Source organism: Garra rufa, chromosome 4, assembly GCF_049309525.1.
Source record: "Garra rufa chromosome 4, GarRuf1.0, whole genome shotgun sequence".
Classification (NCBI taxonomy): Eukaryota; Metazoa; Chordata; class Actinopteri; order Cypriniformes; family Cyprinidae; genus Garra; species Garra rufa.
In genome coordinates this window covers 9133817-9160501 of record NC_133364.1, presented here as the reverse complement: position 1 = coordinate 9160501, position 26685 = coordinate 9133817, and the positions used below count along the sequence as shown (strand labels likewise).

Sequence of the window (26685 nt, the reverse complement as noted above, 5' to 3'; positions counted from 1 at the left end):
ATCGTGAGGAATGGCCGGCCGCCCTCCTCCCACAGCATGCACTCGTTTTTGCACCAGTACACGGGCTCCTTTAAGAAGCCTCCCCTGCGTCGACCGCACAGTGTCATCGGGGGCAGTCTGGGGTCCTTCATGGCCATGCCTCGAAACGGCAGCCGTCTCGGTGAGTGACCAATCATAGCACACTTACAGGCTGTTTTGAAGAGGCATCATTTAAAGACATGTTCAGGAGCATATAGCATTAAACATATTTTCTTAAAAAGAGAAAATGCATGTTACATGCATTTCTTTGCATTGTTCAGTATAATGCACAGCAGTAATCCATTGCATTGGACTTGACAAAACAACAAAAAATGGTTATGAATTGTAGTAATATTTGAACATTAAACTTAGTTTAACAGTTATTAGATAATTTTACCGGATTACAGGATTTTAAATGACAGGACTTTTTTTACAATTATAATTTAGTTAATATAATACCTATAATATTAATATTAACTTTTGATAAAACTTTTAAAAAGTTGTTTAAAAAAAACATGAATTTGAATTGAATTACATGTGTTATTTTACTTTTAATATAAACTTTTTTTTAATGTTTCAGTTTTTTAGGATTAATAATAATAATAATTATTATTGTTATCATGATTTTTTTAGAAATATATATAGATTAATGAAACATAGTTTCATTTTATTAATTGTAATAAAATATTTTTTAGAATTGTATTACATTTTATTAAACTTTAAATATTAATATAACTTTTTTTAATGTAATTTATTCATAGTTTTTTATAATATTTAAAAAACATTTTATTAGAATTGAATTACATTTAATTAATTTTTATATTAATATAATTTTTGATGTGTAATTTATTCATGATTTAATAATAATCATTATAATAATTATAACATTATTATTATTATTATTGTTATTTATTTGAGTTTTATTTTATTTTAAAATTAGAATTTAATTACATTTATTATTTTTATTTTAATATAAACTTTTTATAATGTTTTATTTTTTTCAGAATTAATAATAATAAATATATTACTAAAATATAGTTTGGTTAGAAATATTTTATTAGAATTGAATTACATTTTTATATTAATATATTTTTTAATGTGCAATTTATTCATGATTAATAATAATTATTATTATTTTTATATCTTTAACATTATTATTGTTATTTATTTAGAAGCATTTTATTTTAAAATTAGAATTTAATTACATTTATTATTTTAATTTTAATCTTTAATTTTTTCCAGATTAATAAAAAAAAATATTTCTAGAAAAAATAAATATTGCTAAAATATAGTTTGATTAGAATGATTAGTTTGATTAGAAATATTTTATTAGAATTGAATTACATTTCATCACATTTTTTATATTAATATAATTTTTAATGTGCAATTTATTCATGATTAATAATTATTAGTATAATAATTATAACATTATTATTGCTATTTATTTAGTAGCATTTTATTTGTAAAATTTAATTACATTACATTTTATTTTTTATATTTTAATATAACAGTTACTGCAGAATGTTGTTCATTTTAATACAATTTCTTTCTGAATTAGAATTTTGAATATAAACCTTTTCAAAACATTTGTAGGATTACTTAAATAATTATTCATTTATTTAAAATTCAGGGCAAACTTTTTTCAAGAGAATAAAAAAAAATATTGGCATCAAACTAGGAAAAAAATACTAGATTTTTTTACTTCCATGTCATTTAGTTTGACTAACTTTTTAAAATAATCGTCATTCCGATGACATATTAGCATTGACATTTTAAATATTTCTCTCAATCCTTTGGGTTGGTTAATGATGGATCATTTTTGGGGATAATTTGTGGTGCGAATGAAGCATACATGACGCTTGTGAATACCTGACTCAGGTCGCCCTCACCTACAGCCAATCCCAAATTCACTGTGTGTTCTCTCTAAAAGTTTACAGTTTTAATAAATGATCAGTCATGTGAGAAATTCAGCTCTGCAGAATCTTGGTATGTGACGAATGTGAGCCGCTCAACCTTATCTCCCTTTCGTCATGAGAGCAGTCATGTCTAACCCCGGTGTGCATGCGTGCAACTGCACGTGTGGGCGTTCACACACACACTGACAGGAAGTGAGTCAAGAAAAGCTTAGTGGGAAGCGATCGAACAAGAAGTGTGTGTCACAGTCGAACGGTTCCGTCCGGCTGCTTCCCATTCAGTACGTGAGCTTATTATTTACAAGGGTCTCAGACACGAGTCCAGACGCGTCCGGCCCCCATTCCCACATTCGTATCCGTTAACAGTGATGTCAGAGAGCCTCTGTTTGTTTATTTGGCACAGACTGTGGAATTTGTAAGCTGTGATGTAAATGCGTTTGATAAATTATCATCTTGAGCTCCCTCGAATAGGACGCATTCCAGGTTGAAGTGATTTCAAAGACAGTCTGGAGTTTATTAGAGTTTGACCCACTTTCGCTGTTGCAGGATTTTTCCGTGCCACACTTTTTTGGGGAAAAGTAGATCACTGCGCATTCTAGACTTTTATGCATTTAGGCATTTATACGTAAAGGACGGACGGAGGAGAGCTGAAGACGTAGCGACGGGTGAGGCAGACAGATGACACCCGTCAAAATTACAAGTTGAGGTTGTCTCGGGCTTGACGAAATGAAAGAGCTCAGCGCTTCTGATGTTGAGACGAGGAGGTGGAAGGAGATGAAAGGGAGAGCCAACGAAGGGAAATGGTGTGATTTGACAGAGAGACTCGTTACCTCACAGTATGTCAGATTTGAAAAAAATATGGGGTGCATTACCTGCGACTGCTCACTTTACATCTCCACACACACCATCTTGCTGTTTCAAGGAGTTTGTTGGTGTAATGGGATGCAGAAATTAGGCCGCAGTGGTTGCTAGTCATGAAACGTCTCTCTCTAAGAAGAAATGTCCAAGGGCATGTTGTGCCCCAAAGTCAAAACATAAAAGAAATATCAAGACATTATATTGTGCATAAACCATCAAGTGTAAATTTTAAAGCTTTAAGAATTTTTTTGCACTGACATTATTTCTGTTAATATAATTAAGAACATTTTCCCCAAATTTTAAATTTAAATTATTATTTTATTTTTCTCATTATCGAAAAGCCAAACAAAGAACTTGAAAAACGTTTTACATTTTCTCTTTAAACAATTGAAGACATTTCCCTCCAAATTACTTATTTACCTTCACATTCTCATTGCCAGTCATTTTATGTTATTTATTTTAAGTATAAATTAAATGAATTAAACATTCAATAAATTCCATAAATGTATATATGTATATTTATTTACGTCAACAAATAAATGTGGGCTTAATATCTGCCTTTATTATAAATTATTTTATTTTTTCAAAACAAATTTTCCCGTCAGATTACTTGTTTTCTAATGTATTATTTTATTTTATTTTTCTCAATTTCATTACTGAAAAACCAAAGAGCGATCTAGTGCCTTGGCTTAAAACAAATAAGAAAAATAATAAATAAACAAATTTATGAAATTATTATTTATTTATTTCAGTAAATGCATGTGGGCATAATAGCATTTATTATAAATGATTTTATTTACAATTATTTAAAATTTAGGATATTTCCCTCAAATTCTCATTACCTTTTTTTAGTAATTAAATTTTATTTTATATTATTTTATATTATATTATTTTATTTTATTCTTAAATTCTCATTACCAAAAGAAAAGACAAAAAGAAGACTAGTGCTTCATCTTTAAAAAGTCCAAAATACTCAAATTAACACTATTAAATCGTTATTACAGTTATTTATTTAATTGGACAACAAATGCATGTGGACAGAATATATAATTTACTTTACTTTTTCTTAAATTCTTTTTAACAATTATTTTATCTTATTTTTATTCAGAATACATGAATGCATAAATGCAACCTTAATTTACATCATATATATAATGTAATGATAATATAATGTTAATTAATGAGGATAATGTGCATCATTATTTATGCAAAATACATGTATAACTTTCTCTGTGGCTTTGCTGTGAAACATGACTTGGACATTTAAAGACAATTTCTGCAAGCTTCACCTTTCTCTCTTCCTCTGGTCTGAGGACATCATAGCGGACAGACAGCAGACAGCTGTGCAGTAATGGATGGCCCTCAGGTTAGGTACTTTTTACTGCCTCAGCCAGATAAAGAGTGGGCCAATATGTCACCCTTGGGGGACTCCTTCTTATGAGGTGAGGGAGGAGGGGCCCGTACGGCAGCAAACAGCCTGCCATAAAACCAAAGAGCCACGACCACACCTTCAAACTCTTTTTCTAGTTCCCAGCACTCTTTTATGCGGGAATATAATCTCTTCTATTCCGGAACAGCTTTTATTTTCCATTGCTTTTAGGCCGCCCCTTTTCCAAGTACTAAAAGTCTGCGCGTACACATGTTGACTGTACAGGTCTCTTAATTCCCGACCGCTGATTTTCAGTTTGTAGTTTTTAAACCCCGATTACATCACGATTTGGCCCATAGGCCAGCTTCGATAAGCTGGATCATACTTTTATGTAATAGAGAAGAGTTGAGGACATAGTTCACACTCAAGTGCTGTATAAACAAAAAGCACATGGGACAGTGCATATCTTTTCACACTTTTTTTGTTTTCAGTCTAATCCGTGTGCGTTTCTCAGGAATCGTGGCTTTAGTGAATGTGAATAGAGCATGTGTCCGTGACATGTTTGACTGGTTTTTATGAATATTAAGAAGTGCGGGAAAATTATTAACAGGCGTGCAGCTTGATGTGCTGTGCGTATGGTGCTTTATGTACACAGGTATGAATGTGTTTGTGTTTTTAAAAGAAAAGAGGATTAATAAGGTCTTTCACTGAAATGGAGGAATCGCATACTGCTTTTCCAACACACACACACACACACACACACACATTAGGCTGAATCCTGATTCACTATCTCTCATACATAGTCAGGTTAGTGTGTTCTGAACCATAGTATGTTAAAAATAGTATTTCTTTTTTTTTTTAGCTGATATTAACCACAAGATAATGTAACAATAATGTCCTTAAAATGCATCCCGGGCCAAATCATGTAACATTTACATTTTTTGGATGTTTTGTGTCGAAGTTAATGGGCTGGTCTTAAAGTTAAAGTTAGTCGTCTTGCGATCATCTGTTTGATGAATTTTGAACATTTTTGGATTAAGAAAACAATTGCTAAATGTCTTCTTATGACAAGTTACTTATTTTTTTTTAAAGTACTAATAATTTTTATTGTCACTTTTAACAAAATTTTCAAACTTTAAATAAACCATTTTGTATATTACATATATTCTTTAACATATGCATTTTAAATATTAAATATATGTACTCATTGTCAAATTGTAAAATTAAATATATAATAAAAAATAAATAATTTTAATATTTTTTGTATGATTAAAAAAATAAATAATAGTTATTCATTTTATTTTTAAATCGCACTCCTTTATTATTTTATTTTATTTCTCTGCAATTCTCATTACCAATTGAAAAACCAAATAGAGGAACGATATCTTGTAAAAAAAAACAATTGAATTAAATCCAATTATTTTATTTTATTTTATTTTAAAATTTATTTTAAATTTAATTAAATCCAGTTTTATTTTATTTTAAATTTAATTAAGTCCAATTATTTTATTTTATTTTATTTTAATAGGCAACTGTTATCTTTGTTTTAAAAATATTAAAAAATCAAAAAATAATTGTACTTAAATCCAGTTATTTTATTTTATTTTATTTAGCGCTCAAATTCTCATTACCAATTGTAAAGTCAAATAGAGAATTAGTATCTTAGTTTAAAAAATGTAAAAAAAAAAAAAATGGTCAAAAACAAGTTTTATTAAATTTTTTTTATTTTGTTTTATTTATTTATTTATTTATTTTTATCAAATTATTATTTTTTTTTTTATTAAATTCTTATTACCAATTTAAAAGCCAAATACTGGTATCTTAGTTAAAAATGTCAAAAAATGGTCAGAAATAAATAATCACATTTAATTATTTTATTTATTTTTCTCTCAAATTCTCAGTACTAATTGAAAAGCCAAATAGATGACTGGTATCTTAAAAATGTCCAAAAAATGTCAAAAATGGATTTAATTAAATCCAATTTTTATTTTGAGAATAAATTAAATTCAGCATAAAAATGCACTTCTACATGCTTAAAGTTTGCGACAGAAAGATTAGTGGTATTAAAACAAATTCATTGCATGGAATTGTCTAACGATATGATCAAGCATGCATTATTGTATTGCGTATTAGTGTAAATGCATAGGAGCTATTGTAAGTATTTGGATTCAGCCATGTACATGTATCTATGCTAATAAAACCTCCCAGAAACCCTTTCCATAACTCATCCATCAGAGCAGCAGCATCTCGCACCACACATATCACACATTTTCATTTCCTAACCTCGTCTTCCTCTCTCGCAGACATTGTTCATGAGAATCTGAAGATGGGTTCGGATGGAGAGAGCGATCAGGCCTCAGGGACGTCCTCGGACGAAGTGCAATCACCCACCGGCGTATGTCTCCGCACCAGAAGTCATCGGCGCATATCCATGGAGGTAAGGCAGACCGCGTGTGGCCATAAATTAATCAGCAGCACAAACCTGCCACACGCTCACTTATTCACAGAAGGAGGCCGAAAGCGTGCGTGCATGCGTGCGTTACCCTGAAAGTATCAGACTGGGTGATGTGTCACTACTAAGAGCTTTATTTTTGGCCTTGGGTAGGTGGAGGGATTCCTCTAGTGTTTTCTCTCTCTCATCCTCTCCTGTTTTCTCCCACGTCCTGTTAGTCGGCTTTTCTCTTCCCCTTCCTCCTTGACAGTCTTAAGAAATTGAGAGGGTTTTGTGGGCAGGTGCAGATGGTATAAGAGGAACTTCTTCAGTTTGACAACTCTCAGGTGTTAAACGTCAATTACCAACCTCAGTTTTGAGGATTTGAGATCAATTTTTGTCTCCACCAGCCACAACTACAACAAACATTTTCTTTTTGATCAAAATTATTTAGTTTCTATGTCTAGGCTAATAGATTATGTAACCATGCCCACTCTGAAATCTCATTGGTTCGAAATCCCACTCCTCATTATTATGTATTAAACATCAGATATGTTCATAATGCGTCATGTGGCATTTTTGTTTCCTGCGAGGACAGAATGTCACTGGAAACAGGCGTTGAATACAGTGTCAGACTGTGATTTTCAAAATCATATACATCTGTGTCTGTCGAGCGAGGTTGGGCTGCTGTTTGATATTAATAACTGGCTTTCTGTCTTACCACACACAAGGATCTGAAAGGAATGGATTCTGTCTGTTTTTTTCTTGCTGCTTCTTCCATTTCCACTTCTGTTCTTTTCTCTCCAGTATATTGTTAAAAGATTTGAATAACTGTAGAAAAACTACTTTTTAAATCAGAATTAACCTGAATATATGAAGACATTCATGTCACACTCTTGGTACATTAAAGCATTTAAAGCTTCTTATTCTGGGGTTTTAATTGCAAACCTCAGTCCAAACTAGTTATTTGGCCATGTGTTCCTCTCTCTCTCTCTCTCGCTGTCTCCGGTGTTCTTTTGCCCCCTGCTGTATGAATTTGGTTACGGCAGCTACGCACATAGCTTGAAAGCCAATAGAAATGCAGAAATCATTTAACAATATAGGTGAATCTCATGAAGATGTGTCAGGTTGCATTTTACCTCCTAAAAATTGAGAGGGAAATTGCATAAAGAATTTTGTATAAGGATATAGTCTACTTTGATTGTTTTGACATGTATTACATTATTTTCAAGGCTTTTAAGCTAGTTTTACCACTAAAATTTCTTTATTGTAACACAATATAATACCTACCCTGGACCACAAAACCAGTCATAAGTAGCACAGGGATATTTGTAACAATAGCCAATTTTTCCTAACTTTCCTACCATAAATATATCAAAACTTAATTTTTGATTAGTAATATGCATTGCTAAGAACTTCAATTGGACAACTTTAAAGGTGATTTTCTAATTTTTTTTTGCACCCTCTAATTGCAGATTTTCTAATTTTATCTCTGCCAAATATTGTCCTATCTTAACAAACCATACACCAATGGCAAGCATATTTATATAGCTTTTACCTGATGTATAAATCTCAATTTCATAAAATTGACTGGTTATGAGCTTATGACTGGTAAGACTTATGACTGGTTTTGTGGTCCAGGGTTACACATATATAAAATAATAAATATTAATCATTAATTTTGTAATTAAAGTTATAAAATAATAATAAAATAAAATAATTTGTCCATTACAAGTTTGTCATTATACATTTATTTTAAGTTGTAATAATGTTTCAGAATACTGTTATTACTGTATTTTTATGGAGCCTTGGTGAACATAAGAGACTTAAAATATAAAATATCACAAAATTTAAAGAAAAAAAAATCTATTAAAAAATATACAATAAATAATCAGTTAATTTATAAATGAATAATAATAAATAAAATAATGTATCCATTTTAAGTTTGTCATAATATATTTAAATATATTTAATAATATTTAATATTTAAAACTGTTGAGTACATTTCTAAGGATTCTTTGATGAAGAAAAGATCCAAAGATCAGCATTTATCTGAAATAAAAAGCTTTAGTAACATTATACACTATAACATTCAAAAGCTTTATATATATATATATATATATATATATATATATATATATATATATATATACGTGTGTGTATATATGTATAAGTATTTATGTAAATATATCTGTTTTTAGATAAATGCTGTTCTTCTGAACTTTCTATTCATCAAAGAAACCTGAAAAAAAAATATTCCACTCAGCTGTTTTCAATATAATAATAAATGTTTTTGAGCAACAAATCAGAATGTTAGAATGTTTTCTAAAGGATCATGTGACTGGAGTAATGATGCTAAAAATCAGCTTTCAAATCACAAGAATAAATTACTTTTTAAAATATACTAAAATAGAAAACAGTTCTTTTAAATAGTAAAAATATTTTAACATTTTACTGGTTTTGCTGCACTTTAGATCAAATAAATGCAGGCTTGGTGAGCAGAAAAGAAAAAAAAACAATACAAATCTTATTGTACAAAACTTTAGACTGGTAATGTAGTAATGAAAATAATCTTGCCTAAATAGTTTTATTTTGCTTTAAAGTAAAGAATTGTGGGTGTGTTTAATGTGCTTAATTTAAGATTGTGTTCATTTTAATATCATTAATAATGTCTCAATGTAAAATATTTTTTTTGATCTGATTCACTCCTTATTTAAGCTGTACTTGTACACAAGTATTGGACTGAAGTGCTGCCCAATGAGATGAAGATATGCTGCACGCTTCTTTAAAAGTAGCCTGTGGGTGGAGAAAAAGCCATACGAGTGAGAGAGAGATGTAAATGGAGCAGATTCAAAGCGTGATGGAAGGTTATTTATGGAAGATGCTAATGCTTTGGTTTGAGAACGGCTTTATGAAGTCACGCTATCTTATTTAAAACAAGCACACGCACACTGCTCTCAGACGAGGCGCACATACCAAATGAGTAGTCACAAAACATCAATTATTAATATGATTCCTACTTTGATAACACTGGGCTAATTTTGTCCCTCGTGACTGACTTGTTTGCATATGTGTGTGTGATTTGATTCTCAGGACCTGAATAAACGCTTGTCTTTGCCTGCTGATATCCGGATTCCTGACGGTTACCTGGAAAAGCTGCAGCTAAGCAGCCCGCCGTTTGACCAACCCCTCAGTCGACGGTCACGTAGAGCCTCGCTGGTGAGTTTGTGTGAAGAAACCCTTTTAATGACATGAAAAGGAAGTTTACCTTCGTATTAGTTGGTCTTAATTATGTTTGTACGTTCTATGAACCACATAAACATGACGCACCTCCTCATTAAAAGCTCCACCGCAAATAAATCACGTTTTATAATATGCACTGCGTCTCTTTGTTTGAGCATGATGGGATATCTACCTAGCAACCATTCTGCATAGCAACACGACTCGACACTAAGTTTCTCTTTTGACATGAATGGTTTTGGGATCATGGTGCTCAAGATGAATAAATCCCACATTGTGTTTGAAACAATAAAGTTTATGTAGATTTTTCAGTCTAGCAGGGTTAAAATTATGACGCGACTGTCAAACAGTGAGCCGTTGTCATGCTGTGAGATTTGATGTATATTATTGTTCAAAAGTTTGCAGTCAGTAATAATATATTTAGTTGGCAAAATATGCCTTAAATTGATCAAAAGTGACATGAAAGACATTTAAAATGTTACAAAATCTAAATTTTTCTAATAAATGCTGTTGTTTTTTAACTTTCATTCATCAAAGAGTTAGTTTCTACAAATTTACTAACCATCACAACTGATTTCAACATTACTAATAAGAAATTAATGTTTAGCAGCAAATCAGCATATTATAATGATTTTTGAAGGATCATGTGAAACTAACAACTGGAGTAATGATGCTGACAATTCGGTTTTGACATCACATAAATAAATGCAATTTTAAAATGTATTCAAATAGAAAATACTTATTTAAATTGTTATAATATTCACAATGCTTTACTGTATTTTTGATCAAATAAATGGAGCTTTGTTGAGATAAGAAACAACAAATTTATCAAATTTATGTGTAGTAAAAAAAAAAAAGTGTTTTGCATAAATAAAATTGCAATTTTCACAAATTTGAAAAATATATATATATATAAATAAAATAATGACAATTATGAAGTCCATACGTCTTTTGCACTATATTATGAGTCTTCTGAAGCTGGGCAATGACTTTGTGGGCCATGGTTGGTTAGAAATGTGATGTAGTATTTAAAATTTAAAGATTAAAAAAGAAATAAATATTTTTAAAAAATCAACAAATGTGTAAAATTTATACATATTAAAAAAGGTGTTCAAAAAATTGCAATTTTATGAAATTTTGAAGAAAAAAATGTATGACAATTATGAAGTTCATACTATATTATAAACCTTCTGAAGCTGTGCAGTAACTTTGTAGGCCATGACTGTTTACAAAATGTGAGGTAAGATGATAAACAATAATAATAATAAAAATAATAATAATAATAATAATAAAAGATATATATATATATATATATATATATATATATATAGTAAAATAATATATTTTGCATAAACACAATTTAAAGATTCATTAATAAAACAAAATATGTAAAAAGTATATGTCATGGCCCACAAAGTCATTGCACAGCTTCAGAAGACTCACAATGTAGTGCAAAAGCCATATGGACTTGTACAATGACTTTGATTGGTTACAAAATGTGATGCAATACTTCAGCACAAAATTTAAAGAGTAAAAAAAAATAGCAATTCTCACAAATTTAGAAAAAAACTAAACAACCATCACCATTATGAAGTCCATATGGCTTTTCGACTGTATAATGAGTCTTCTGAACCTGTGCAGTGACTTTGTGAGCCATGATTGGTTACAAAATGTGATTGTAATTGAAAGAGATATGAAAATCACAGATATCATATGCTTTTATGAGACTTATAGAAATATCGTGCATTAGCCGTATTGGCCACTTTTAAAGTCCTGGTTGAAAACTCACGGTACATACTTTATTGTATGCAAAAGACAATTCTGATGATCTTCATGGATGAAAGAAAGTCAAATGGGTTTGGAATGACTTGAGAGCGAGTTATTTAAAAGTAAAAGATTACGTCTTAAGAAAATGATCACCTCTAGTTAATGAGTACACTGTCCACTGCAGGCTTTTAAAAACAACATGGACTGCTGCAGATAAACCCGGCCCATGGACGAGAAACCTACAAACATTGTGTCGTACTCTTCTCAGTTGAGCACAAAGACACATACCATGTTCTTTGTCTGGTAGCTGCATACGTAGGGGGTTTTGCATATGAAAAGCCCCCTGCTTTTGCGTCTGGGTTTCTTGGCATCCATTGTTCTTAGTTGTCATCCGTCTATGTCGTCCCCACCTCCAACCCTCATTCAGTGTATAAAGAAGAAGGGGTTTATGTTGGCGTTCTGGTGCCCCCTGGTGCCCATGGGAGTCTGAATACTGTGTGTGATTAATGGCTTTGTCTGAGAAATGATTTTGGCTGGAGATATCAGAGACAGCGAGCAACACTCCAGACACGTGTTTCTCACTGATAAGGTCTGTTGAACACATGCAGGCCTGTTCGGCATTAACCGGATCACATTAATGAAGCAATCTCTCTCCTTCTCTCTTTTTATAGTCAGAAATCGGCTTTGGGAAACTGGAGACCTACATTAAACTGGACAAGTTGGGAGAGGTACGATGTCAGAAAAGTGCATTTAAAAGTGCACTAGTTCATTAATGATTCATTAACAGGAGTCTTGGACTTGCACTGGACTTATCACAGACGTTTTTACTCACTTATACCACTATAGGCAGGGTGCACAAATGTGTGACCAAAATAAAATTGCGCTTGGTAAAACTGAAAGCATAAATCTAGTTCTGCAGGTTTCAGAGCAAAACATTTTATTCACTGACACACTTTACTTGGCAGCACTACTTGGCCAGCAATTAGCCAATATAAAAGCTGATTTTAGGTTTAAAGATGTTGAAATTTGTATTTTTGAAGTGTACTGTATACTAATCGAATTGTCTTCTGATCATTTAACTGTACATAAGATAATTTTCAAAGTACTTACACAAAATTTTTTTAAAGTAGGCCTACTCTTTGTTTCCTTTAGTTGTACAGTAGTGAAAACATTTATTTATACTGGCAATTTTTTTTAAAACTGTTTTTTTTTTTAAACAATTATTGATGCTTTAAATTATGTTTAAATTAAGTTACGTTAAATACATTCCCAGTATAAAACTTCTGTGACTGTACAAAATATACTTTTAGAAGTATTTGTTTGTTTGTTTACTTATTTATTTATTGGTTCTACTGTAGAGGTGTAATATTCATTTGTTCATTCATTCTTTTTATGTATTTATTTTATTTTATTTTAGTTTAGGCATAACATTTAATTTATTTATTTATTTATTTATTTTAAAAGTTTAATAGTAGTCAGTAAATATTTAATTCATTAACTAGTGTAAAACGTGTGATATATATTTTTTAAAAGTACTATTTGTTTATTTTTTTCTGTTGTACAATATTTATTTATTTTGCTCTTTTCTATTTATTTAATTTTTAAGCTGATTTTTTTAAAACAATTTTTTAAACAAAGTTGCTGATACTTTAAATTAAGTTTAAATTATGGTAAATACATTACTAGTATAAAACTTGTGACTGTACAAAATATATTTTTTAAAAGTACTGTTTGTTTATGTATTTATTTAGCTTCTACAGTAGGAGTGTAATATTTATTAATTAGCAAAAAATGGATTTTACTATTTGTACTATGTTAGTTTATGTATTTATTTAGCTTCTACAGTAGGAGTGTAATATTTATTAATTAGCAAAAAATGGATTTTACTATTTGTACTATGTTAGTTTATGTATTTATTTATTTATTGTAATTTGTAATATTCATTCATTCTTTTTTTACTTTTCAAATAATTTTTTGGCGTAATATTTAATTAATTTAAAAGGTTTGATACTTTTCAGTAAATATTTAGTCCATTGACTAGTGTAAAACTTACAGTAGAGACAATATTTACTTTTTTTATTTATAAGATTTTTTTAAACTGATAACAATTGTTGATACTACAGTAGGAGTGTAATATTTATTAATTAGTTTATTTTTGTTTATTATTTATTTTTCTTTTAGGCGTAATATTTATTAAACAAATGTGTTTAATTTAAAAAAAAGTTTGATACATGTCAGTAAATATTTAGTGCATTAAGTAGTGTAAAACTTGAGTGATTGTTGACTGTGAGTTCGTTCTTGCTTGCTTTTTGTTGTACAGTAGAGGCATAATATTTATTTTTTTAAACCGATAACAATTGTTCAATTTTTAAATTGCATTTAAATTAAATTAAATACATTCCTAGTATAAAACGTGTGTGACTGTAAAGATACTTTTTAGAAACCATTTATTTATTTATGTTTAATTGGTTCTACAAATATCAGTCTTTTTTTTTTTTTTACTTCATTTATTTATCATTATTATTTTGAAGCCAGTAAAATAGGTTGATAATTGTCAGTAAATGATTAATCCAATAACTGCATCCCTAGTGTAAAACTTGAATCTATCTTTGTTTATGTTACTTTATTTTTAATCAGTATCATTACTTTCTGTCCATTAATAATTAATCTGGTGCAACATACCAGTGACTTTTTATTCTAAAATCTAATCATTGCTGTAACTGTATTATAGGGGACGTATGCCACGGTTTTCAAGGGGCGAAGCAAACTGACGGACAACCTGGTAGCTTTGAAAGAGATCCGGTTGGAGCACGAGGAGGGCGCTCCATGCACAGCTATTAGAGAAGGTGAGCAATTTCTGTCTCTGTCTCTTTCTCTTCATCTCTTCTAAAAGCTACTTCCGATGCCAAGATACTGATGTTGATATTGCCCTGATCGATCCTGCCCTTTTCTCTCTTTCAGTGTCATTATTGAAGGATTTAAAGCATGCCAACATTGTCACGCTTCACGACATTGTCCACACGGACAAATCCCTCACTCTGGTTTTTGAGTATCTGGTGAGTAAACGTCCCATAGTGCTCCTCTGTGTCAATCTGATTCATTTGGTTTTCGCTCTTTTTATTTATTTGTTGTCTGATGGCTTCCTGCAGGATAAGGATCTGAAGCAGTACATGGATGATTGTGGAAACATCATGAGCATGCACAATGTTAAGGTCTGTCCCGTGTCTGTTTATTTTGCACCAAATATGGATTTGGTTTGTTGGTATTGGTAAAATGAAACACTGATGAAACACATGAAACATTGTTTCTGGTCTTCTAACCTGTTGTTTATGGGGTTTTTTTTCTAGATTTTCCTGTTCCAGATCTTAAGAGGACTGGCATACTGTCACAAACGCAAGGTCCTGCACCGGGATCTGAAACCACAAAATCTGCTCATCAATGAGAGGGGTGAACTCAAATTGGCTGACTTTGGTACGTTTATGTACTTACTATAGTATGTACTAACAGTTTTTTTTTGTGTGCATTTTGTTGTTGTTGTGTTTATATTTAATTTTTCATTAAAAATGTTTTTTATTGCAATTATATTATATATTGTGCATTTATATATTTACACATTTATTGCATATTTAAAAATATTTTATATAGTATGTACTTCACATATTCAATATTATTTCTGTAAAATTAATTTTCATTGATTATATTATATTTTAAAATACACATATATATATATATATATATATATATATATAAAGTTCTATATTTTAATATTATAATATTTATATATGTAATATAAACATTTTATTGAATATATTATTTTTCTATTTTAAATGTCTTATAATGTATAATGTAATGAATGTATTATATTACAAATTTTATTTTATTCAATATATAAATAGTAATTTTAATATATATTTTATTTAGTTTTTTAAATGTATTTTTATATTATAATATTTATATATTCAATATTATATTACTTAATGTACTAATATGAAGTACTAATATGTACTTTATTTGCATTACACGTTTATTAAAATGTAATTTTATTTAAAGTATGTAACTAATTATTAATTAAATTATAATATATTATAATATATTATGTATTTATGAATTAACATGTTTATTGTTTTATAAAATATAAAACTTTTATAAAAAGTTTTTTATAATTTTTTTTATAATTGTTTATTTTTCATTGTATTAAGTGTAGTATTTCAAATGCATGCTATATATATATATATATTGTTACGTTTTTATAAATATTTTTATATTGCAACATTTATTCAACAATATTTATTCAATATGTTATGTAATATCTATATTTATAATATGTTTTATTTTCATTATTTCATATAATTAATTTAATTCTCATCAAATGTATACAATTTAATATTTAAAAATACATATAAAAGTAAAAGTGTAATTTATATTTCCTTAAAAATACACAAATGTCATGAATTTATTTACTTTTATTTTATTCTACATATAAATACTAAGTGTAATATTTTGAATGTATGCAAATTTTAATATATTTATATTATTAAAGGTCTTTATATATATTGTATATTATAATATTTATATGCTCAATATTTTATAATATATTTATATATTTATTTTTATATATGATTTAACATCTATTTTATTTTGTTATAAAATGTCTATGATTTGTTCAGCATATATAATTAATTTAAGCATAATAAAAAAATATATATGTATTTTTTGTTTGTTTGTGTGTGTTCGTAGGTCTGGCACGAGCCAAGTCGGTTCCCACTAAGACATACTCTAACGAGGTGGTGACCTTATGGTACAGACCTCCTGATGTACTACTGGGATCCTCAGAGTACTCCACACAGATCGATATGTGGTGAGTGATGTGTCTGTCGCTGCTCAATAACATCCATCATTTACATTCAGTCCTCTCCTATATGCTCTGTCTGATCCTCTCTCTGTCTCTCTCAGGGGTGTTGGATGTATATTTTATGAAATGGCTGCAGGTCGGCCGCTGTTCCCAGGATCCACGGTTGAAGATGAGCTGCATCTAATCTTCAGATTACTGGGTGAGCAAACAAACACACACACAAACATGCGCACTCACTCACGGCCAGCTCTCCAACTAAATGATTCAATTCAGAGCCTGCGTGATGAAACGCACACATCAACTCTAGACATTACGACATTAAACACACACACACACTCTCACACCAGACGTGTCATGGTGTTCAGGCTCAGAAGTGCTTCTCACCTGCTTTGAAAACAAACTGCAACCATCTGAGCTGCCATGCTTGCTGTCCACACACACACAGTTTTGCATGGAAACTGTGATCACATTGTAGGTTACCACAGTTCAGCTGAAATCCGCTCCGGCAGAAGCTCACCTGATGTGTTTGACTGCACATCCTGGTGTGTGGAAACATCTCTGGAAAGGAGATTTTAATTGATTTTTAAAGCTATATTCGAACTATAGATTTTTTAAAACTAGCTCTAAAACTGTACCGCATGGTTTAAGCAGTGCCAAGGTCATGGCTTTAATTTCCATGGAAAGCATGAACTGATAAAAAACTGCATTGAATGCATTGCAAGTTGCTTTAAATAAAAGCATCTGCTAAATGCATAAATGTAAATCATACAGCAATTTATGGGCTTTCCACTGTATACTATAGAGCTTGCAGTGCCAGTAATTTATAAAATAGTGGTTTTAGGTTCTGGTAAAGCCATGGAAATCCTTATACAATAAAATGTATGGAAATTTTATCACACATTTATTTTGCTAGAGATTAGCCCTTGTGCAGTGTCTATAAAATGATTTAACATTAAGTACATTTAAAACATCATTCATTTATACCTACAGTACAACTTGAATGCAACTCTTCTATGATGAACTTGTTTTTTTTTTATGTGTGTGTTATAATAATAATTAGAAAGTAAATTAATGTAAAACCCAAAATGTATACAGTATAAAAGTGTTCATATGGATATTGCACACTAAAATATTTATCATTTTAATCATAAACATATAATAAATGTTATAATAACTATTGAGGGAAAAATAGAAATATATTTATTTATTTTTTAAATAAAATACAGAAAAAGCTCACATTTAAGTCATGTAAAATCCCAAATTTATCAAATATATTAGTGTTCATATGGATATTGCACAATTAAATATTTCTATTTAAATCATTAACATATAATAAATTATATTTTATCACATTTATTTATTTAATCATTTACATACTTCGTTATTGTTATTTTCTCATAATGGAAACAAATTATAAATATTTTATATTATTATATATATTATATAACTTATTCCTTTGTTGTTGTTTTTTGATAAACCTGTGATACCTTTTTCAGGGTGATGAATTAAAAATGCAAAAAGAACAGAAATTATTCCAAATAGAAACTTTTATCTAGCCTCTTTCTAAGTATTTTACTTATTCAGTTTAACACATCCTTGCTAAATAAAAGCATTCATTTCTTTCAAAAAAACTAAAGAAAAATTATTTACTAACCCTAAACTTTTGAATGGTAGTGTATGTTGTTACAAAAGACCTTTATTTTAAATAAATCCTGTTGTTTTTAACATTTTATTCATCAAAAAAAAAAAAAAAAAAAAAATCTGAAAAATGTATCATAGGTTTCAAGAACATTGATAATAAAAGTAATAAATCAGCATATTAGAATGATTTCTGAAGGACCATGTGATGCTTTGCATGACAGGAAGTAATTGTATTTTAAAATATATATTAAAATAAAAAAACACTGTTTTACATTGCAATTATATTTCACAAAATTACTTTTTTCTGTATTTTTAATCAAATAAATGCAGCCTTGATGAGCAGAAATAGACTTTTAATGATTTTTAAAGTGTTTAATGGATGTTTTGGCATTGTGTGAAACAGGTACACCTACAGAGGACAACTGGCCCGGCATCTCGTCCATCGAAGAGTTCAAATCCTACAACTTTCCCAAATACAAGCCTCAGCCCTTCATCAATCATGCGCCCAGGTACCTGCTCTCTATCTGTGCAGTTGCTGCTGCTATTTCATTCAGTGTGTTTATTATGAGTTTGTGTGCTCAGTGTCATTGCAGTGGCTTTAGTGCGTTTGTCTTGCCACTCAGAGCAAACGACCATGACCTCAAAGCCAGTGTGTGAGTGTGCGGATGCTGCTGTTGGAAAGAGAGTGTGTGTGTGTGTTCTGGTGTATGTTAGAAAGCCATGTGCGTGCCAGTAAAGCAGGATATCCTGTGGAATTTCTGAGGCCGTTTGCTTCCTTCCTTACATTTGCCAGTTTAATTTGTCAACCTGCCGATGGTCACATCTCTCTCTCTCTCCCTCCCTTCCCATCTACAGGTTGGACACTGAAGGAATAGAGCTGTTATTGTCCTTTCTAAGGGTAAGGATGTGGCAGAACAATGGATTGCATTAAACACACACACAAACAATTACAAGATTATACATGATTTTCCATTACTTTATCTTGAACACACTTTATTTTCCATTCAATTCTTTATTTTCATGTTTTTTTCCATAGTATGAGTCCAAGAAGAGGATCTCTGCAGATGAATCGATGAAACACTCCTACTTCAAGAGTTTGGGCATGCATGTGCACACATTGCCAGAGAGTAAGTGTCTTTATATACACACACACATATCACATAATCACTCACATATTCAATGATCCTCATTCTCATGATGTGCTGTGCTTGTGCAGACATATCCATATTTACACTGAAGGAAGTGCAGCTTCAGAGGGATCCCGGTTACCGGAACTCCTCATACCCAGAGACAGGTGTGTGTTTGTTTGATATGTGATCTGTTTGCATGTTCAGATACTCCTATTGTAGTCAGTCAGCGTGGGTCAATGTCAGTTGTGTCAGTAGTTTTTGTAAGTGACACTAGGGGGCGGTGATCATGTAGACCAATAGCTATTGAACAGGTTGATAAATGTTACAGTATTTAGAAAATTGTCTATTTTTAATAAATAAATATGTAATATAAGTCCTTATTTTTTTCTAAAAATTATTTACATTAATGCAAATATGGTTTAAATATTTAGATATATTTGTATAGTTCTTTAAATAAATTATATATATGTGACCCTGGACCACAAAACCAGTCATAAGGTTAAATTTTACAAAACTGAGATCTATACATCATATGAAAGCTCAATAAATACGCTTTCTATTGATGTTTGGTTTGTTAGGATAGGACAATATTTGGCCGAGATACATCTATTTGAAAATCTGGAATCTGAGGGTGCAAATAAATCAAAATACTGAGAAAATCACCTTTAAAGTTGTCCAAATTAGGTTCTTAACAATGCATATTACTAATCAAAAATTACATTTTGATATATTTATAGTAGGAATTTTACAAAAAATCTTCATGGAACATGGTCTTTATTTAATTTCCTAATGATTTTTGGCATAAAAGAGAAATTGATAATTTTGACCCATACAATGTATTTTTTTCTATTGCTACAAATATACCCCAGCGACTTAAGACTGGTTTTGTGGTCCAGGGTCACATATGTTATTACTTTTATTATTTACATTTATATCAAAAATAAATATATATACTAAAATATATTTACAAATATATACCAATATTTTAAAAAATATAACATTTTAAAATATTTTAATTATTTGTAATATTATTTTACACCCTTTAATAACAACTAATACATATAACTGTACATATTTATAACTAATTTTATTTTTTAAATTCATTATATTTGTTACATTTATTATTTAATTTCTTATACATTATAACATTTTAAAATATTTTAAATTTAATTTAATTCTTTGGATTATTTTGTAACCGGTTACACCTTATTCTCTTTTCTATTAATTTATTATTTAATATTTAAATATATTTTTAAATTAATGTACATTTAAAATGAAAATTTAAACTTAAAAGTAAATATAATACATATGATATAATACATGTAATACAAAAATTATATTTGGTGTTCTCTTATCTGTTAATTTTAGTAATATTTAAGTTAAATTATTATAACCTATATATATAGGTTATAACAAGCTGTACAAGATGTACATAATAATTTATATTACTGTATATTTAAAATTATATTTATATTTAAAATTATTCTTTAGATTCTTTAGAATAGATTTTGAAATTATTGTCCTTGTTGTCTTATCTGTTAATTTGATTAATATTTAATAGTTACATATATTTTTATTAATATATATTTAAAATAATATTTATTAAAATTTATGTGATACATATAATACATGTACTACAATATTACACTTGTTCTCTTATCTATTAATGTTATTCATATTTAATAGTTAAATATATCCATTAATTTTATATTCAGTAGTTTTAAATATATCTATTTTAAATTAAAATATTTATAAAAACGTGTATATAATACATATGATGTAATACATGTAATACAAAAATAAAAGTATAATTGTTATCTCATCTGTTAATTGAATTAGTATTTAATAGTTAAATATATTTTGTTTAAAATTATATTAAACAGAAAAGATTTATTAAGATATTATTAAGAAGATATATATAAAATAAATAAAATAATATTTTCTCTAATGTAATAATCTTATTCAAATGTAATAGTTAGGTAAAGCTATTAATTTTATATTTATTTAATAGTTAAATATGTCTATAATCTATTAATTATATTAATATTTAATAGTTAACTGTCTTTTAATTTTGTTAATAGTTAAATATATCTATATTTTAAAATTACACAAACTTGCATTATTTTGTCAGCTTGTACACTGTTTTTTAAAATATTTTTTAACAAAATATTTTAAATTATTCTTTACAAAATATATTTTTAAATGAATCTGTAACCTTGTACACCTTGTTCTCTCCTCCTCCTTCCTCTCGTCCTTCTGTCTCTCTCCTCACAGGCAACAGCAAGAACAGACGGCAGAGCATGCTGTTTTAAGCTGCATTCCCTCGCACTCTTGCCCATCATCGCTCTCTCTCACACACTCTCTCACACAAAAGCACACAAACACACAAACACTTGACGGATCCGTTCGACAGCTCTTATTCCGTGACTGTGTTGTATAGACTAACAGACTTAGTCCCCCCTTGCTCTCCGAGAGAGAGGGGTGTTTGTCGCGTGTGCATGCGTGGTGAAGGGGATCGGCTGAACCCGCTGTCTCTCTCCCGCCTCAGTGTCCCGCAATCCAGCATGCAGCCTTGAGCCAGGACGCCCCCTTTCCCTTCCCCAGTGTGACGCTTAGGGTGTGCGAGCGCGTGAACGTGTATATATTTATTGACGGAGGGGTTGTTTTGCTGCTAATCGACTACTGTCTCTACGTAACTTCCTCACTCTCGGAGTCCCACGTTTTTTTGGTTTTGTTTTAAAAGAACGATTATAATTCTGTTGAGCTGTCCGTTTGTCGTCGTGTTGGTTTTTACAGAGGTGGAGTGTTTTGAATTTGCTTTTGGTTGATTTCTCTTCAAAGCGAGCGACAGACTCATTCCAAAACCTCAAATTTTAAGGTATCATTTCAAGACAAATGTGGATTCGTTCCTCAAAGGCCGCGTCACGTGAACCAGGGACCATCTCGAACCAGGTGGGCTTCGGAAAGACGCAAAAAAAACAAACACTGGACCAGCAGGAACTTTGTGACCTCACTGTTTCAAACTGAGAACCGGACCATCTCTCCTTGACTTTCCCTCTCTTCCTTTTTGGAACTGAAGTGCTTGTATGCCAGATGTGTTTTTAATTCTTTCTGATGCACCATCAAAACCAGTTTCTTCTATTAATAGAGCTCCTCTGTAGCTTTCCGAGTGTGTGCGACGCTTGCAAAAGAGCGAGAAAGTGAGGTTGTATGTGTGAAAAATGGAGATCTGTAACTGTACAGAGCCCTTCGCGATGGCTATGAAGATGAGCTAGTTTCATTAACAGTATTAAGAGATTGTTTTTGTTTTTTTCTTTTTTAATGTTACATATTGACCCTTCTGTGAATAATGGTATCTTAATGTGGCATGTTGGAGTCCGACTGTCCCACATTTGTGCTTGATTTTATTCAGAAGCGAAAACGATATTGTGTGTATAAAAAGAAGAAAGTAATGACAAAAAAAATTTCGACAGCAGCAGCGTTGGACCAATGTTTCTTTTCCCAGCATTTATATAAACATGAAGAACACAGAAGATATCAGATTTTAGATGACTGTTTTATTTTTTTTTGAACTGACAGATGTTAATTAATATTGTCAAATCCGGATTGTTTCTGGAGATGCGTGCGTGGGTGTGTGCGTGATTGCGTGTGTATACGTGACGCATGGAGTGCCTGTTGTCCTGTAAGCTCCGCCTCCGTGAAACACTGACGCTCTCTCAGTCCCGGCTGTCGGTTGAATTGACTGTTTAACTCTTTGTACTGCAGATATTTATTTCTCTTAATCAGTGAAGTAAACATGGTCTGTTTCATACAGCGAACTCTCTGTCGTCTGTTTATTATGTTTGTGTGTGTGTCTGTGTGCATTTAAGTCATTTCACTCAGCAGCCATCTTTGAAACGCTTCTCGCCAGGGTTGCCAGGTTTCCACAACAAAACTCACCCAATTGCTGGCCCAAAACTAGCCCAATCTCGTTTCGAGGGAGGTCCCCAGGTAAAATTGCATTCCAGAGGGTAAAATACAAGTTTTTTTGGTGGGGTTCCCCTTAGTAAAATTCGCATTCCAAGTGATAAATATCACGTTATTGGGGGGTCACTTCAAGCCGCAGACATGACAACCAACCCGTGGCAACAGTGATAATAATAAAAATTAGCCCATTATTTACACACCCTTTAGGCATCCTAGGTATGACTATCCGCCTGCACTGTAAAAAGTTTTCACCAGTTTCAACTTAAAAACTTAAGTTTAGCAGCTGCCTTAAAATTTTAAGTTAAATCAACTTAAGTCATTTAAACTCACAATTTAAATCAACTCATTTTTATTTTAAAGGTGCAGTGTGTAATATTTAAGATGATCTCTAGACAGAAATTAAATATAATATACATAACGATGTTTTCAGGGGTGTATAAATACCTTACTTAATGAACCATTATGTTTTTATTACCTTAGAATTATCAGTTTATATCTACATACACCGCGGGTCCCCTCACATGGAAGTCGCCGTTATGTCTGCTCTACAGATCGCGTTTCATCACTGTTGTTCTTTGTTAAAAACACTTACACAATGATGAACACGTAACAGTAATATTCACAATAACATCTTTTTATTGAATGATTAAGTAAATATAATTCCCTAATTTACGTTTTAAAAGAAACCTCATTATTCTTTGCTGTCTAAAACGACGACATCTTAATCCTGCGCGGCTACCGTAACTTCTGTAAAGGGAGGGGTGAGCGGTGGACTAAACCGTTGGTTGCAATTCATAGCCTTACCGCTAGATGCCGCAAAAATCTACACACTGCACCTTTAATAAGTTAAAATGACTTCTAGTTTTAAGCTGATTTAACTTGAAGGCAGCTGTTGAACTTAAGTTTTTAAGTTGAATCTGGTGAAAACTTTTTACTGTGTGGAATTGCTTCAACTGTTAGTGCAAGCTAGATTAAAGTGATTATTACGTTTTAAATATGGAAATTTTTCTTACAAAAATACATGGATTTGCTACAGGAGGCCCTTATATAAATAGTGGGATAGTCTTACAGATTCAAAACAGGGATGATGTTTTTTTTCCCCCCCGAGATTATATCTCTCAATTCTAATAAGGAAAAACAACTCATCATTTTCTCTTTTCCCCTCAGCTAAAAAAAAAAATGTACATCCCACACTTGTTTTTTCCCTCAGAATTGACAAACTCACTATTTTTGAGTTAAATCGAGTTGTAAAGTCTGAATTAGGAGCTATAAACTTGCATTTGCAAGAAAAAAAAGTCAGAATTGTGAGATAAAATAAATAAATGTTATGAAATGTTAATACTAATAGGTTTAAATAATATTTCATGCTGTAACTGTAGGGCTAATACAATGTGTCACCTATGAACAGCATATGTGAATATTATGTAGACCTATTGTTTAAATCAAATGTATGCTTTAAAAGAGTAATCATAGCAGTTTTCATCCATAGTATGTCCGTTTAAACATCTGCGTTTAGCTTCAAATGTCGTCTTTGACGACAGTATTCTAAAAAAAATATTTGCATTCCGATTCTGACATCAAAAGGCTTAAAAATATTTTTTTCCTCCTCTTCCATGGATTTTACACGTTTACCTCCACTTGCAACCACTATGCATGCACATCTGCAAGTGGCATAACTGTGAGGTTCACTCCACATAGGATGCCTGGAGGGTGAGTAAATAATGGGCTAATTTTTTTTTTTTTTTTTTGTGAACTAAGTCATTAATATCCACATTTCGTTTAATTTGATTTCCTACCGTATTGGAGAGAAATGAAGAGGCACGTTGATCTGACAGTCGCGGGTCTTTCGTGGGGAGAGCTCTGCTCATCTGTTTAGATGCATTTAAAAGTTAATGACCAAACGTATCATTATAAAAGCTCACAGTGTTGCTTTATTAATTAATTATCACTCAAACCCCTTTCTCTACCTGTCCGTCGGTCGCGCTTATCCGCCATATTTGTAGTTTTGAACACTTTTTAAGCGTGTTTGTAGTTCCAATCGAATTCGCGTCCACCTCTCAAAGCCGTTGTGTGCATCGATCTGCACTTAGAATTCTAACCGGAAGAATTCCATACTTTTTAACATGCTACTATTTGGGATAAACTAATTCTATTTTCGAATGCTATTTAGGACAGACAGTCTGTGAATCGTCTATGTATGTGGATGCCTCACTCGACCGCTCCAAGTACGTAGACACGTCCGCCATCTTGCAACGGTCATTCACCATAATAATAAACGAATATTCGAAGACGCCACAATCCTTGACCACCGACGGCTGTAAAAACCGCCGGGATTTAAATTCCTGAAGAAACAGGATAACCTTTCACAGGTAAGAATGTGTTGTTTTTGTTTTTAATATGTATTAACTCAATATTACATGTTTATTAAACTAAAGTACCTTTTAAATGCCTCGTAGCTAATGGCTTTGTCTTGTATTGTGTCAGAAAAAGCATCTTCTGAAGTGTACTGAAGATATACAGGGTGGGTGAAAAGTAACTAGTCATTAAAAATTGGTACTAAGGTCTATATTTCTAATACAGATGTATTGAAACATAATAATAATGATTATTTATTATTATTATATAGTTATATAAATTATTATTACATTTTTATTATAATGATTGATATACATATAGTAACAGCCCATAGAAACAGCTGCTAATAGGGCATTTAGCTATACATATCTGTGATGCTAATTGGGATGCAGCATTTTACTTGGCAGCCATCTTTGAAACACCTCTATCTATTTAAAGGGGGAAACATAAAATTCTCCAAAACTGGTCACTAAGCTTACTAATAAATGTCCTATTTGAAAACACCAATGACATTTGACAGCAACATTCTCATAAAGCTTGTTTCTTATGTTTAAATACCGTTTTTTAACTAATCAACGATAGGCTCTTTTATTTAGAAGGCGGGGCGTATTCACCATATTGGGTATTGCACTTTCTCCCATTTATTAGTAATAGAAGTGCATTGCTGTCCTATATGTGACCCTGGACCACAAAACCAGTCTTAAGGTAAAATTTTACAAAACTGAGATGTATACATCATATGAAAGCTCAATAAATAAGCTTTCTATTGATGTATGGTTTGTTAGGATAGGACAATATTTGGCCGAGATTCATCTATTGGAAAATCTGGAATCTAAGGGTGCAAAAAAATCAAAATACTGAGAAAATCACCTTTAAAGTTGTCCAAATTAAGTTCTTAACAATGCATATTACTAATCAAAAAATACATTTTGATAGGTTTACTGCAGGAATTTTACAAAAAATCTTCATGGAACATGATCTTTACTTAATATCCTAATGATTTTTGACATAAAAGAAAAATCTATAATTTTGACCCATACAATGTATTTTTGGCTATTGCTACAAATATACCACAGCGACTTAAGACTGGTTTTGTGGTCCAGGGTCACATATTTCATGCCGAATGAAGACGTGACGACATTAAG

The 26685-nt window shown here is 30.8% G+C and overlaps 1 protein-coding gene across 1 annotated transcript; it reads left to right on the top strand.

The window, feature by feature from the left end:
* Positions 1-23032, top strand: cdk17 (cyclin dependent kinase 17). Its single transcript, XM_073838034.1, has 15 exons — positions 1-160; positions 6462-6595; positions 9683-9808; positions 12268-12324; positions 14328-14442; positions 14558-14652; positions 14746-14808; positions 14944-15067; positions 16334-16454; positions 16550-16647; positions 18493-18598; positions 18945-18987; positions 19126-19216; positions 19306-19383; positions 21494-23032. Exons 1-15 carry the CDS (start codon positions 37-39, stop codon positions 21529-21531), a joined length of 1413 nt encoding a protein of 470 aa, XP_073694135.1. The 5' UTR covers positions 1-36; the 3' UTR covers positions 21532-23032.
* The last annotated feature ends 3653 nt before the right edge of the window (positions 23033-26685 follow it).